The sequence below is a fragment of the Colias eurytheme genome, chromosome 14 (assembly GCF_061535395.1).
Source record: "Colias eurytheme isolate Ceu_HAF_F1 chromosome 14, ilColEury1 Martin Lab GWU primary, whole genome shotgun sequence".
Taxonomy (NCBI): Eukaryota; Metazoa; Arthropoda; class Insecta; order Lepidoptera; family Pieridae; genus Colias; species Colias eurytheme.
Genome location: NC_142993.1, coordinates 77099 through 93223, shown reverse-complemented (window position 1 = coordinate 93223; position 16125 = coordinate 77099). Strand labels below are relative to the sequence as shown.

Below are 16125 nucleotides of genomic sequence, written 5' to 3'. Positions count from 1 at the left end.
TCTGCATATTCTACCGAATTTATTATGGGGAGTGTTCTGAAGAACTTTTCGACCTCATTCCTGCAGCACAATTTCACCACCGCACATCTCGTCACAAAAACCTCTACCACCCACACCACCTGGATGGTTGGCGAAGCACAACCGTGCGCTTTATGCGCAACTTTCTTCCGCGTACTGCTTTACTATGGAATAAACTACCTAAGTCTGTATTCCCGAACAGCTTCAATATGGACACCTTCAAAAAAAGAGCTTACAGCTACCTGAAAGGCCAATAAACTACCTATTCCCTAATCCACCGATGGCATATCCTATTTTACCCTATACACCACTAGTTTTTAATCAGTACAAAAACTTTAAGGACATATTAGCGAATACATTATTATCATATGTATGATGTAAGAATTACATAATATCGATAAATAGCAAAGATATAACCATTTGTTTATTTAAGAAAGTCTCACTAAAATCATAGACACATTGCAGAGTTCATTGACTTATTCGTTGATAGTATTACCTAACCTTGGACAATAAAATGAAACAAGACATGTAGGTAGTTACTAACTTTATTTAGTTTAATTCCTAAATTCAAATCTCCCCTTCATAGGTACTTCATCCAGGCTTAGGACCGGCATAATTACTTTTTACAATAAATTAAATAGGTACGTAGGTATGTAATTACAAAACAAACAATATCAAAATAAAATAAGCTATTCTGTATTGAAAGAAAAAACGATTTTGGCGTATTTAAGAAGTTAGAATCAGCTCTATTTACAATACCTAATCTGTATTGAAAAAAAAAACGATTTTGGCGTATTTAAGAAGTTAGAATCAGCTGTTTTTACAATACCTAATCTGTAATGAAAGAAAAAACGATTTTGGCGTATTTAAGAAGTTAGAATCAGCTGGTATTTACAATAATCTTAACTAACCTTACAAGTATTTCAATTGTCCTTCAAAATGTCCACCACCATTGTCAATACACAGACGTGAACGTTTTATTAAATTGTTTTTTAACGAGAGAAGTACCTACGTTTTTTTGTCTTTTCACTTCATCCAATATGCGCTGTTTTAATTGTTCGACACTAACCGGCTCACTTTTGTTCACTTAATTTCACTCCACAAAAAGAGGTCCAAGGGTGTGAGATCAGGTGAGCGAGGAGCCCAAGCTGCAGGCCCGCCTCGACCGATCCACTGACTTCCAAACTCCGCTGTGAGAAATTCATGAACCGCAGCGTTATTCGACATTCGTACTACGTCGAGGATCCTCTTCAAAATACGCTAGTACATTACACGAAAACATTTTGTGACAACGCCTGCTGGTAAGCATTTACCACGGTTCGTACATTTGGCGATCGAGCGTTCGGGACTCGGGTACTTCTTATCTGTACATACGTACTGCTGCACTCGCATTTTCTCCACTCAAAAAGAACGCACGAAGCATAAGTACATAATCCCGTGATGTGAATTGATATGACATCGTACCGGGAAGAACGTAAACAAACGCGACGAAAAAAAGCAAGTTTTCACTTCCGCTAACAATTTGGCACTGTTTGTCGCGTTGGGGCGGGGGGCCGTTGGGGTGCGACGCGGGCGCAGGCCGCAGAGGGAAAGGGGGTGGCGGGGTGAGGAATGGGCGAATGGCGAGCTTGGACGCGAGTTTGCCGGAATTTATCAATGGATCTGTGCGACGGACATACTCGAAATCGTACGCTAGAAAATTACAACACAATACCTAGTGTGGGTCATTGATTAAATTTAGGTTTAACAATTTTTACATATTTATGTGGACAATTTTGGGACATTTCTGTTTGTTAGTGTTTTTAATTATTTCTTACACAAGTATGATTGGTTAAAGATACTTAACACCCTGTAAAATTTTTTGTACTGATTAAAAACTAGTGGTGTATATTTCCCTCTTCTAGTAGGCAACACCCGTAACATCAGTTGCGGTAGTCTATGGGCGGCGCACTTTGCTTACCACCAGGCAAGGCGTCAGCTCGTTTGCCTTCTTATGTTATAAAAAAAAAAAAATAATTTGGAAAATCCAAAAGTGCACGCCTCATAATTTTTTTTAATAAATATTTATTAATTATTATTTTTGTTTATTTAATAACAATTAAACCACATCGAATCAGACCCTGAAAAATGAAAGGGTTCTATTCCTGAGCATACTCAAGCGTAAGAGAAAAAAAAAGACTCGATTAGTAAAGTATTTCGGTCGCTATCGTGTTAACAAGAAAAAGGATCCGCACATACAGACACACGGACGTCCAAGACAGAACTTTTTTAAACTGTTTTTTAACTAGTTTAAATAACAAAAATGACATCAAAAATATCATGAACGTTAAAAATAGTGTTTTTTCTTAATATGTGTGTGTATGTATTATCTTACAAGTGCAATGTATGATAAATAAAGACATTTTAAGTTTGAAAAATCAGATGTTTTGCGCGAAGTGACAGTAGTACCCACCTCAACGCTTCGCTTATGAGGCGTGCAAAAAAATAATAATACAATGCTTATGACTAAAATAAAGTACTAAAGACATGCTGTTGCTAGTCTATTCTACGATAACGAAACGGATATGCAATTTTCATGATTCTTTAATAGAGCAGATGTAAAATAGTGGGAATATTATCATATTTGAACAAAGCTTTTAGTCGTTTGCGCGACTGCGAAAAAAGTGTGCACTTGTTTGCTTTTCCTCCTTCATTTTAGAAGCTTTATTTTAATTTTTCATTGTGCGTTTTACGTACGAATTTCGAGCCTAATTTGGATGAAACAATGGATTTGAAGAATAAAGGCAATTAAGATTACCAACAACAAGCCGACAAGTTGTCAGATGTCGGCTCTGAATCTCCGCGACAAAGCACACGCTGCAGCTGATAGCATCTGCAGTTTGCTATCTTCAAACTCACTAAGTACCATAGTAGTAAGTAGTTATAATAGATACCCATTTTTTAGCTCTCTAAAAAAGTTTTATAGAACACTCGCTTTCTGCTTTCGTCTTTGTTCATATGCTCTACAATGGCTCTACAACTCGCACTGTTAACTATATTGATTTTTGAATTTTGTTCAAATAATAAATATTTTAACTTGACCTAAATAAATTTGAAGTTTGTCTCTATTTTAAACATATCTTAATATTATTATTCTTCTTTTCTTAGCATTAAAAATATTTGGAATGAAATATTATGATAAAATAATAAGCCTCTTAAATTTAAGGTGGCTTCATAATCCGCTCTTCCTTTCACAACAACGAAAGTGCTTGTCGTTGCCCGCCCCTTGCTCGCCCACAAAGTTGAAGACATGGTTGAAGAGAACAAAATTTAATCGTTGCTTTTGTTTGAAATCAAAGTGAAAAGAATCACTTGGTTCCAAGTGGCCCTGAAGAGAATGCCTCGCAAAATTCGTGGAAAATGATACGTGTTTCTTGTTCGTTGGAAATATCGTATTTGATCATTGTTATGCTTCGCGATCAAATTATACTCATTGTCAGCTATAATTAATTTCGATCAGCAATTATCGCTTCGACCGCGACGTTATATAAGAGTATATATTTACACTTTATGATATTTTTATATTTAACTGATACGCAGGCGCGTACAGTACTTAGGTGATTATTTTTAGTAAAAAAATCTCATACGCTGTCTCTCTTCATATTTTCACACCAAAATTACTAGTAAAAAGTTGCACAGAAGTGATTGATAGATAATAAAAGCCGCCTTTGGAAAGGGAAAAACCACTGGCGACCGAAGCATTTCGGGTAGATAGTAGATACTCAATGGAACATATTTTATTACCATTAGTCCATTGAATAAAAAGTTCTAGAGTGCGTGAGTTAGTAACGTAAGATGTTTCTTCGGAAACATGTCAAGAGTCCCTAGGTAATAAACATACTAAAACCCCGGGCCACTAGGAGGAGCCCCGGAGTGGGGGGAGGGGGGAAATGGGTCCATTTTTTCATTTTTCGCTTAAATCTCAAAAACGGTACATGTTAGAGAAAAACTTTCAAGGAAAAGTTGAAAGGCCATAAAATTATCTACAAGTTGTACCTGAATCATTTTTTCCTATATCCTACCGTTTCTGAGTTATACGCAGTAAAACATGATTTTGGCTGAAACAATTTCCACATCAATCGATCAAAAAATATTTCTTTCTTCCAAAAAACTCAAATGTGCAACTTGTGACTGGTACTGATAGATTGCTCTTAATTAGGTCTATAATTGGTAAAATAAACACATTCCTCCATGGAAGCCTTTAGGAGGAATCGATTGTCAAAATATTATATTATGGTAGTTTGAGTTACTGAACTTGATCTTTTTATTTTTTTCTGCCAAAAAACTCAAAAGTGCAACTTGTGACCAGTACAGATAGATTGCTCATAATTAGGTCTATCATTGATAAAAATACCAGATTCCACCACGGAGGCGTTTACGGGGAATTGAATTTTATTAGGGTAGATACGATACAACTTGGGCAGTGTTGGACTCTTTGCAGCGAGCCCAAATTGATTACCGCTATATCGATGTGCTGAGGTGTATCTACGAAACCGCTTCGATGACCGTTCAAGTACAAGGGCAGAGTACAAGATCAATCCAGTTGCAACGTGGAGTAAGGCAAGGTGATGTTATATCGCCAAAGCTTTTTTCAAATGCGTTGGAGGACATCTTCAAGACACTCGATTGGAAAGAACGCGGAATCAACATCAACGGTCGATACATCTCGCACCTGCGCTTTGCAGATGATATAGTTATAATAGCGGAATCCGTGCAACAGCTTGACGATATGCTGAACAATCTAAACGAATCTTCACAACGGGTAGGCCTCAAGATGAATTTGGACAAGACGAAGGTAATGTTCAACGCACACGTAGTCCCAAAATCCGTGATCATTAATGAATCCACGCTTGAGGTTGTGCAAGACTATATATACCTTGGCCAAAACATCCAGCTAGGCAAACACAACTTCGAGGTGGAAGCCAACAGAAGAATTCGTCTGGGTTGGGCAGCATTCGGCAAGCTTAGCTACATATTTAAGTCGTCAATCCCTCAGAGTTTGAAAACGCGAGCATTTAACCAGTGCATCCTACCTGTAATGACGTACGGAGCCGAAACGTGGACTCTCACATGCGGACTCATCCATAAGTTCAACGTTGCGCAGCGAGCTATGGAGCGAGCTATGTTAGGAGTTTCTTTGTCTGATAAAATTCGTAACGAGGTTATCCGACAAAGAACCAAAGTAACCGACATAGCTCGCAAAATAAGCACGTTGAAGTGGCGGTGGGCTGGCCATGTCTGTAGGAGAACAGACGGTCGATGGAGTCGGCATGTGCTCGAATGGAGACCACGCACAGGCAAGCGTAGTGTAGGACGCCCTGCGGCGCGATGGACTGACGACTTGAAGAAGGTGGCCGGCATTGGGTGGATGCGGTATGCCGAGGAAAGAGAAAACTGGCGCGATCTGGGAGAGGCCTACGTCCAGCAGTGGACGGGAATAGGCTGATGTGATGATGTGATGAGATACGATACTTGAACTTTTTATTTTTTTTCTTCCAAAAAAACTTAAAAGTGCAACTTGTGACCGATACTGATAGATTGCTCTTAATTAGGTCTATAATTGGTAAAATAAACACATTCCTCCATGGAAGCCTTTAGGAGGAATCGATTGTCAAAATACTATATTAGGGTAGTTTGAGTTACTGAACTTGATCTTTTTATTTTTTTCTTCCAAAAAACTCAAAAGTGCAACTTGTGACCGGTACTGTTAGATTGCTCTTAATTAGGTCTATAATTGGTAAAATAAACACATTCCTCCATGGAAGCCTTTAGGAGGAATCGATTGTCAAAATACTATATTAGGGTAGTTTGAGTTACTGAACTTGATCTTTTTATTTTTTTCTTCCAAAAAACTCAAAAGTGCAACTTGTGACCGGTACAGATAGATTGCTCATAATAAGGTCTATCATTGATAAAAATACTAGATTCCACCACGGAGGCGTTTACGGGGAATTGAATTTTATTAGGGTACATACGATACTTGAACTTTTTATTTTTTTTCTTCCAAAAAAACTTAAAAGTGCAACTTGTGACCGGTACCGATAGATTGCTCATAATTAGGTCTATCATTGATAAAAAAACCAGATTCCACCATGGAGGCGTTTAGGAGGTATTGAATTTTATTTGGATAGTTACGATACATGAACTTTTTAACTAACTACCCTAATAAAATTCAATTCCCCGTAAACGCCTCCATGGTGGAATCTGGTATTTTTATCAATGATAGACCTAATTATGAGCAATCTATTTGTACCGGTCACAAGTTGCACTTTTGAGCTTTTTGGAAGAAAAAAAATAAAAAGTTCATGTATCGTAACTACCCTGATAAAATTCAATTCCCCGTAAACGCCTCCGTGGTGGAATCTGGTATTTTTAGCAATGATAGACCTAATTATGAGCAATCTATTTGTACCGGTCACAAGTTGCACTTTTGAGCTTTTTGGAAGAAAAAAAATAAAAAGTTCATGTATCGTAACTACCCTGATAAAATTCAATTCCCCGTAAACGCCTCCGTGGTGGAATCTGGTATTTTTAGCAATGATAGACCTAATTATGAGCAATCTATCTGTACCGGTCACAAGTTGCACTTTTGAGTTTTTTAGAAGAAAAAAATAAAAAGATCAAGTTCAGTAACTCAAAGTGCCCTAATATAATATTTTGACAATCGATTCCTCCTAAAGGCTTCCATGGAGGAATGTGTTTATTTTACCAATTATAGACCTAATTAAGAGCAATCTATCAGTACTGGTCACAAGTTGCACATTTGAGTTTTTTGGAAGAAAGAAATATTTTTTGATCGATTGATGTGGAAATTGTTTGAGCCAAAATCATGTTTTACTGCGTATAACTCAGAAACGGCAGGATATAGGAAAAAATGATTCAGGTACAACTTGTAGATAATTTTATGGCCTTTCAACTTTTGCTTGAAAGTTTTTCTCTAACATGTACCGTTTTTGAGATTTAAGCGAAAAATGAAAAAATGGACCCATTTCCCCCCTCCCCCCACTCCGGGGCTCCTCCTAGTGGCCCGGGGTTTTAGTATGTTTATTACCTAGGGACTCTTGACATGTTTCCGAAGAAACATCTTACGTTACTAACTCACGCACTCTAGACCCCCCTTGGAGGGACTCATTCAATGGACTACATTGTATATGGACTGTAAAAAGCGCTATTTATCTTAATAAGCAAAAACATTGCAAGTTCAATTATAGTGATAATAACTCAATTGGCTGCGTGTTAGATATAAATAAAATACAAAGTAGGGAAATTGGTACTAATTGTGCGACGCAATCTAACCTCGCGTTTAGTAAAAAAATCGTATTGTGTTAATCTATCAATATAAATTAAATAGGTAGTGATAATTTGTATATGATACCATAAATGAGTAAAGATTAGATTATGTATTTTATACTTAGATATTATATTCTACGTTTAGGTACAATATCTCAAGTTAAAAAAAATATTCTTGTATTATCCTACTTCACTAGGTGTACATCATCATCATCACTTTTTTTTTTTTTTTTTTTTTGTGTGGTGTCTCTCAATGTTAGCCAGAAGGGCTTCTACATTTTAACGCGGACGCGGGGGTGAACTGAAGGTTCACCCTGGTAGCGACATGCACAAGGGCGTCCCCCCTTGACGGGGACCACGAACCTCGGCTTGAGCTGTCGCTTGAGTGGAGGAGGCCAGAAGGGCCCTAATCGGACGGGATCATCATCACTACATCACTACATAGTATAAAACAAAGTCGCTTTCCCTGTCCCTATGTCCCTATGTCCCTTTGTACGCTTAAATCTTTGAAACTACGTAACGGATTTTGATGCGGTTTTTTTAATAGATAGAGTGATTCAAGAGGAAGGTTTTAGTTTATAATTTATTAGGTTTTAGACAAAGCGGGCGAAGCCGCGGGCGGAAAGCAAGTACGTCATATAAGTCTTACATACGTACATTGGTTTTGATATGTAAAACAGATCATTCGTTGTTGCCAACAACATGTTAACTGAAAGGTAGATGGAATGTTAATGATGTTCATCGGATGCACAAACGAAAGCTTTGTGCTAGCGGAGCGGAGTCGCTAATCTCCCGCTACTCAGTACTCTCCTGCAGTCTTGCAGTCCGAGTCAGCACTCGGCTGAAGGAGACGATTCACGAATACCAATGTCATCGTATCATGCGATGAGCGGGTCGCGAGGTCAGGCGCTTGATAACAACACTCATGTATGATGCTCATTTATGTTTAGTTCAACCATAGTTCAACAGTTTTCATTTACAATGTTATTTCAATAATTGCAAATTAGAATTAATCTATCTAATCTTTGTTTTAAAACAAGACCATTATCATAATTTGATGACGTAACATTCCTTGTTCGAACTGTTGGAGTGCCGTTGCTATATTTTATATTGTTTTAAACCCGGAAATAGTCTTGCTCTCAAGTTTTTTGCTATAAAAATTTCCGCACTCAAGATTTTTTTAGGTACCTACCATTATTGGTCTTAACAATTTTATGGTTTTAAGCATCTGTTTTTGTACTTATTCAAGATGTTTGTTTTAGTTTATGAAACTCGGACGCTTTTTCTGTAGAAACCAATACTTCCAATACTAAAATCAAAAATGTTTCCATTTGATGATTTGAGGTCGGCGATGCATCCACTATCGTTTATGACAGCCTATATAGTGTTTGTTGAATTTGCCCCCAAGTTTCATCAGATAGTGGATTACGAGTATATTGTTAACTATGTATAGTTACTATTTACTAGATAGATGCAGCCCATATTTTCTGCATAACAACGATACTACGGCCTATTGTACCTACATTTGATACCTTGAAACTGAATTTCACACATTGTCACAATTCGCATAGGAACATTCAAATGAAATATGAGATTCGTGATAGTGATTCATCGGTCAGTAACCGTTCACTTTGTTGCGCGTTGCAGATGTACAGCGGCGCGCTGCTGGCGACGGCGGCGCGGCTGGCGTGGGACCCCAGCACGTACACGTGGTTCCGCTTCCTGGCGCAGGCGCAGTACCGCGTGTCGACGGGCTACGTGCTGGGCGCGGGGCTGTGGCTGGCCGCGCTCGTGTACCTGGCCGCCGCCGCGCTGCGCCCGCCGCGCCGCGCCGCGCCCGCCTGCCTCAACACGGTACCTCCTTTTGAACTCTTGTTTTGTTGCTTTTGGATAGGTATTCAGGCAGTTATATTTTACGTTCAACTGGTCGATCACCGTGGGCCACCTTGGCGCTTCTGTCAGCGAACGTAACAAAGAGCTTTCATTAAAATTGGAGATAAAAGATCGGAATATAAAATATCTCAAAGAAATCCTGTCCGCTTTTTTTGTATTAATATTAGAGTACCTAATTTCAATATATCGGTGAATATTGATCAGACAATTTTCCTAATTTTAAATTTATGGCCTTTCACAGGTGTGCTACATGAGATGCCTTAATTAAATTGCGTATTATGTGATATTAACGAGTTTTAACGCTAGCTACACGCTACTTCAGATACGTTCCTGATACAACGTATCTATTTAATAGTCAAAGGTCTGTTCGTTGTAACTTGATGCTGATCTTTGACGCGCAAGTAGCAAATAACAAAACATCAGTTATGACCAGAGGCGGCTCGTGACAAAATTTTATGGGTGTTCACTTGAAATAAAACACTGAAAATACATGGTGTAAAGCAGTACATTTATCAAAAAAATTACTTATAAAGGAAATACATAGGTACGTCTTTCTTTTTGGTGTGCAAAAATATCTATAACTTAAAGCGACAAGACATTCGTAAATGTCTGTTGTTGCTTTCATCACAACCACACAACCACGGTGTTTTCACATAATATTGTTCGGATTTAAACACACGCGTAGGTATATGTTTTCGTTTTTGTCGTACATTTTTGCGTAAGGTCAAGTTCAGGCCGTGGCAGTCCCTGCTTTCAATTCAAGCCGAATTTGTAACGTTTTAACACACTTTTTAATGAACGCCACATTATAATTGTTCATTTTCACACTCACAAGTAATACTGATAACTACAGACTATTTCAACACACGTATCTTATGATTTTAATTAGAAAATTCCCGAATTCGCATTCGCGCGCGTGCATTGAAGTTGACTCGAGAGTCGAGTGTTTGTTTATAATATAAAGCAAAGAATATACTACCACAGTATTACCATTATTTCCTACAGTAAGGAATCGCCTTTGATGTCGCGCGATGCCGCCGCCAGCGTAGGTAATTACGCTGCCACACGAAAATACGCTAGGGTTGCAACAAATGGGAAATAAAACAATTGTGATTATTAATATTATGATGAAATCTTTATTCATATGTACATTCAAAATAATTGCGATTATTAAATCTGATGTAATTATTTGTTCATAAATATATAATTACAGATATTGCACTGCTAAATATTATTTACGTGGACACTTTATTTTTGGATGTTCTTAATTGTATATTATAACATTTAACTAAATAATGCATTCGCATTGGGATGTACAATCTGATTAGAAAATAATGAGGACAACATATACATAGCTTTGATTTTAATTCAACAGATACAATTAATACAATCTTTCTGAAATATTGTTTCCTTCTGGGATTTCAATGTAGATTTACATCCGTAAACCGAACAGTTTGTGCGCGCCATAATAGAATATGTAAGTACCTATGTATAATAAAATTATTACACAAAAAATACGACTGCGTCATCCTTTCGCGCTAGGTAAAGCAAACTAAGCGTGTTTGCTTTACGCGGCCCGCGTCGCCCGACCCCCGCCAGTTCCCCTCCGTTTCTCTGCACAAGTACATTCGTCGCACTACTGTAGGAAATAATGGTAATACTGTGATACTACTCTCTATCGAGAGATGATATAAAGAGTGGCAATGTCGCGCGCGGCGGTAAAAACGAACCGGCAACGTTTGCGGGAGCGGCGCACCGAATTTTGCTATCTTTCCATAGAAAATCTTCTGTTTCACGCGCTCAGGGCACTGGCAAACCATCTCTTTCACTCCTATTGGATTTCGTATTAGGAAATGTACTAAATATTTTTTCATTGGAGCGCAATCGTGAGCGCTCCCCTTCGCGCGTTACTGTATAAATACAGTATTATTCAAGTGTATGGAATGATGGATATTCATTGGTATTGACAGTAGATTTTTACGATTACGATTGATTTTAAATAGTAATAATTAATATTAATAATGAAATTAAGGAGTATGATTTTATTATAATTATTTATGGGAGTTCACTGCACTAGCGCTCCTTAGGGCGAGCCGCCTCTGGTTATGACGCTGTAAACCGCAAACATTCTATAATTCAAGCTTAGGCTTTGTAATCGCTCAGCCACCGTTCTGCCAAAATTGCGAGACGGATAAAAAGCAAATCTCGTTATGGTTTGTTAGCGGTCGGCTTCGTCCTCAACGTCACCGTCCGCGTTTGATCACGCAGCTATTTTTTAACTCAATTTCACGAACAACGTTTTCTTGGAAATCATGAATACAATAGCTAATTGTTTAAAATTAAGCGTTCAACTGAATAATTATGCAAACAGACGAAACAAATTAATATTGATTTTTATAAATTTCACAGTAAGCGTTAGGTAATACCTATTTCTCCTTTTAATATAATTAAGAATTATAAGCCATGCTTATAATTCTTAAACAGCACGAGTCAATAATTGTTTTTGAAATCGAAAAACATTGAACTGAATAAATCATGGAATTAAATATAGCGTTTGAAAACAATATGAAAGGGAATTTTGTGTACGCACATACTTACGGCTAATCGTTATGAATAAACAAAATGTTTCAACCGTTAACTTTAATTAAGTTGCCTTTAATCTTCAAGTGCTTGAATTAAGTATACTTTATTTAAACACAGTCACAACAAATGTATGCATAATGTGCGCGTGTGGGTATGAAATATTAACCCGCGATATTTATATTTGATTAAAAGCGAATTATATAATTCATAAGATCATCATCAGCCCATAATATACGATCCCACAGCCCACTGCTGGGATACGGGCCTCCTATGATAGAGTGCCGGGTAAAGATATCATAGTACCTCTATATTCTACAATATTTCATGTTTTGTTAATCTGTTTTACAATTGACACACTTCTTTAAATTGATTTTTACGAAATGATAGACACACATTGAAAACTTTAGGGGTTTAGCACAGATAGTGTGCTTCAATAAAGTTTTTCATAATGTTTACATTATTTGTCGGTTTCGTAGTACGCGGTGGGCGTGGCGGTGTTGGCGGCGAGCGAGGTGGCGTACGGCGCGTGGATGGCGGCGTCGCTGGCCGAGTGGTGGCGCAGCGCGCCGCAGGCCGAGCTGGCGCGCCACGGCATGGACCTGCTGCACGACATCAAGCCCGCGCTGCTGGCCATCGACCGCTACCGGGACGTCGCCCGCCCCATCTACGACATGATCGAGGCGAGTGCACCACATGCCATCAGCCATGTCATAACCACTCTCTTGCAATCTCTGGGGGAGGCCTATGTCCAGCAGTGGACTCGTACGTCTGAGACGACGACTCCCTTGCCATATATAAAGGTTTTAAACTAAATTGCTTTATTTCATTCTAAAAGCAAGATAAAGGTGCATAACCAGCCACTTCAATTTTGTAATTGGAATATATTACTGAGTATTAAATGTTTACATTGTATAATAATTTAAAGATACACAAAATTATGAGCTCTGAGCGACATACGTATTATCCAACAGTGATACGGCATACAGCTTATAAAAAGTTAAACATGTGACATTAGAGCACATAATGTTAGAGTAAGCATTGCATTGTCATTGAATTGAGTTTGTCTTTGTGAAGCAATTGAGATCTATTGATCCATGTGAACTGTATAATTGGGAGTGTTTACCCGCGCCTCACGTCTCATCAGTTTTGTATTTTACAAAAGATGCGGAAAACCACACATTATAAGAATTATGAATAATTATGACGGTGCAATCTACATTCTACAATGTTTAATAGTGTATAATGACTAGCCACATATTTTATAAATTACCGGTCAAATGTGGCTACTTGACCACATTTTTTTACTTTTTGTGTTAAACTTTTATTAACATTTTATGATTTGTTCATGTCATGAATGATTTCATCATTCACTTTTACTAGGTATTTCTTTAAAATATATTGAATCTGACATTATTTAATAACCGTTGCGACACCTATTACTAATTTTGTTTGTATGTACCATGTGTTTAATTAACTTTGATCGATGTACATGTTCGCTATTTCGAAATATCCGATTATTCAATGATTCTATATAATTTATGAAAACATTCGTAGATGATCGGCGAAAACAATGTCACGTTTTTCCCTTATTTAACAAATTGTGATTCACCTCCTGCCAAGAATTTTAGCATGTAACTGGTTTTACCACATTGAAAAACATACACTACGAAACCAGCAAAAGTGATTGGGTTGTTCAATAATTGTTTTTGTTTGTTTTCAATTTGTCATAATATTGTGATATATGTTAAATCAGTTACACTCTCAATTTTAACTTATTAAATTGTAATGTTAGGTACATTACAATTTGATAAGTTAAAATTGTTGTTCAACCTGAACATCTTCGTAAGAAAGGTTAGATAGTTGGGATAGTATAGGTATAGTTTTTTATGAATTATTTAATTAGATTGAAATGACATAAAGTAATGTTGAATGTAAATAAATGTGTGAAATGTTTCAGGAGGTGGAAGCGCGGGCCCCGAACAACGCGGTGGTGATAGCGGTGTTCGGTCTCGTCGCCTTGATCCTGCAGGTAGCTGTTGATTACATTCTTATTAACTTATATAATATTAATAAATTAATAAATAAATATTTGCTTTTATACACCTACATGTCATTACTCATTATGTACGTATATATTTATGTTCTACCGTACTTTTATTCTTGAGTTTAATGCTTTCCGTGGTAGTCTAGAGAATATACTAGAAGAAATCGCTATGTAGAGATACAAAGCATACCTATATGAATTAAATAAATAACATATTGTTTAGTTAAAACTTATAAGTAAATTTATTATAACATATTTTGTTGACTCGTACAGATAGCAGCGTTTATAATGGCGCGTCGCCTGGCGTGCGCGGCGCGCGCGCGGCCCGCGAGCGCGGCGGGCGAGAGCGGCAAGGCGGGCGGCAGCGGCAGCGCCAGCGACGACAGCGACAGCGAGCGCGACCTCGACTCGCCGCGCAAGCCGCCCGGCTGGCACAAGTCCGCCAACCTGCGCATGTACACCATACTCGACAAAATTTTCTAGCAGGTATGGAATTTAAGTGGAAAATTTCGTTACTTAAAATTGAGAATTGGGTATTTTAGAAGATATTCATAAATTATGTTACATAGGTATAATAATTAATAACATTGTGTTTTTCAGGAAGAGGACGAGTCCACTCGCGGCAAACGTCGCGACAGTGGATCTCGTCCTAAAGTTTTGTCGCGAGTGGAGAGCTTCGACGAGGTCGGCGAGGAGAGCGCGGGCCACTCGAAGCGGCGGGGGCGCGGGGCGCCGGGGCGCGGGGCGCGGGGGCGCGGCGCCCCGGCGGAGGGGCGCGAGGCGCGGTGGGACGCCGTGCAGGCGCAGTTCCGCGCCACGTGCGCGCGCCCCTCCGCGCCCGCCGCCGTGCTCATCCTGCACGCGGACCTCTAGCTCCGCCGCCTCTAGCTCTCCCGGGGAGCGTAGGGAGCCTGTGCAGCATACGTTTGGAACTTTACCTTGTGCCTACTGTCTTGCGCATCGATGATCTTCCAAGCCGACTCTCAATATGCATCTGCCGATCTTTGGCGAAAACATTCCATTTACTTGATAGTTTTGCTATGCACAAAGTTTCTTAAATATTTAAATACAGTACCTGTCCGAGTAAATAATGTGTATGGTATTCGAGTTATTTAAAAGTTTCGGTTGAATTTACACGAAACCTATACCAAAAAAAAAAAATACTACAAAAGGATGCATTACATACTAGGATCGATATTGAAACATACGAACGAGCCCCTCGACCCTCTTGCGTGTCGATTCTTGCCACTTTGCGGACTCACTGCATGCAAATGCATAGCGGGTACTTATGCTATGAGCCTAGGGCCAGATATGTATTTGAAAAACGAATTCAAAAATACTTAGCTTTGCGCCGAAATCAATGTTCGTTGGGTATGAATTACAATAATTAGCTTGTAAAAATATAATAAACTATTTTCAATAATTGAAGTGACTTCAAGGAATAATATAACTATAACAATAAAACTAGAGCTTGGAACGATTATCCAAGGTCGCCTCGCAAAGCGTATCTTATCGAATTCGAGAAATTGCCAAATGTGTCATCTTACCTGCGAGTAGCGGTGGAGTCGCAGTCAGGCTAAGTGCGATATTCCTAGTGTTCATATTATACGTGTGAGATTTAACGAATTAATTCAAACGAAAATGAGTTTACGGACACTGCCATTGATAGAGGAGACTACTTATAGTTTTTTAATGTCCTAAAATATTTTTTAGAGTAAAATTTATTTAACATAAATTGTAGTTTGTCAAGTGTCCTTCTGCTCGTTTTTTAGTATATAATTTGAAAAAGTTAGACCGGGAGATATTGACACAAAATTTCGAGTCATTTGTAACAGGATGGCGGTTCTACAGGGTTCTTAGTACGCAATGACAAAAAGAAAAATGATGGTGTGAACGCTGGTACCGGCGGCTTAGTCGCGTGAACGTTAGTCGAACTCGTCGGAAAATAGCGAAAGTCAAACGATTTGTAACAGTATGGCACTTATTTTTCCTGTAAGTTTGAGGATCAACGAATATAAATACAAAATTTCAAAGATCTAGGTGTTGGAAATCTTCACTTATATAAATTAATACTAAATTAATTTTTCAAGTATGACACATCGAGATAGAATGTACTACGTACTAGAGAGGCGATCGCTACTACACTCTCTTTAACACGAGCTAGAGGTAAGAATCACAAGTCTCTTTAGTCTGTGTCGGACTGTGCTCCCCGCTTGCCGCGTCAACACGTGTTATTGCTCTGTTCAAAATGCCTTCGT

The 16125-nt window shown here is 38.4% G+C and overlaps 1 protein-coding gene across 1 annotated transcript in view; it reads left to right on the top strand.

Moving 5' to 3' along the window:
- LOC149902636 (uncharacterized) overlaps nt 1-14607 on the top strand; it is a 30397-nt gene extending 15790 nt beyond the window's left edge. The window contains exons 2-6 of the mRNA XM_090109610.1: nt 8995-9201; nt 12300-12503; nt 13781-13852; nt 14141-14353; nt 14468-14607. Coding sequence (XP_089965736.1) covers nt 8995-9201; nt 12300-12503; nt 13781-13852; nt 14141-14350 — 693 coding nt within the window. The 3' untranslated portion in view covers nt 14351-14353; nt 14468-14607. The remainder of the gene's footprint in view (nt 1-8994; nt 9202-12299; nt 12504-13780; nt 13853-14140; nt 14354-14467) is intronic.
- The last annotated feature ends 1518 nt before the right edge of the window (nt 14608-16125 follow it).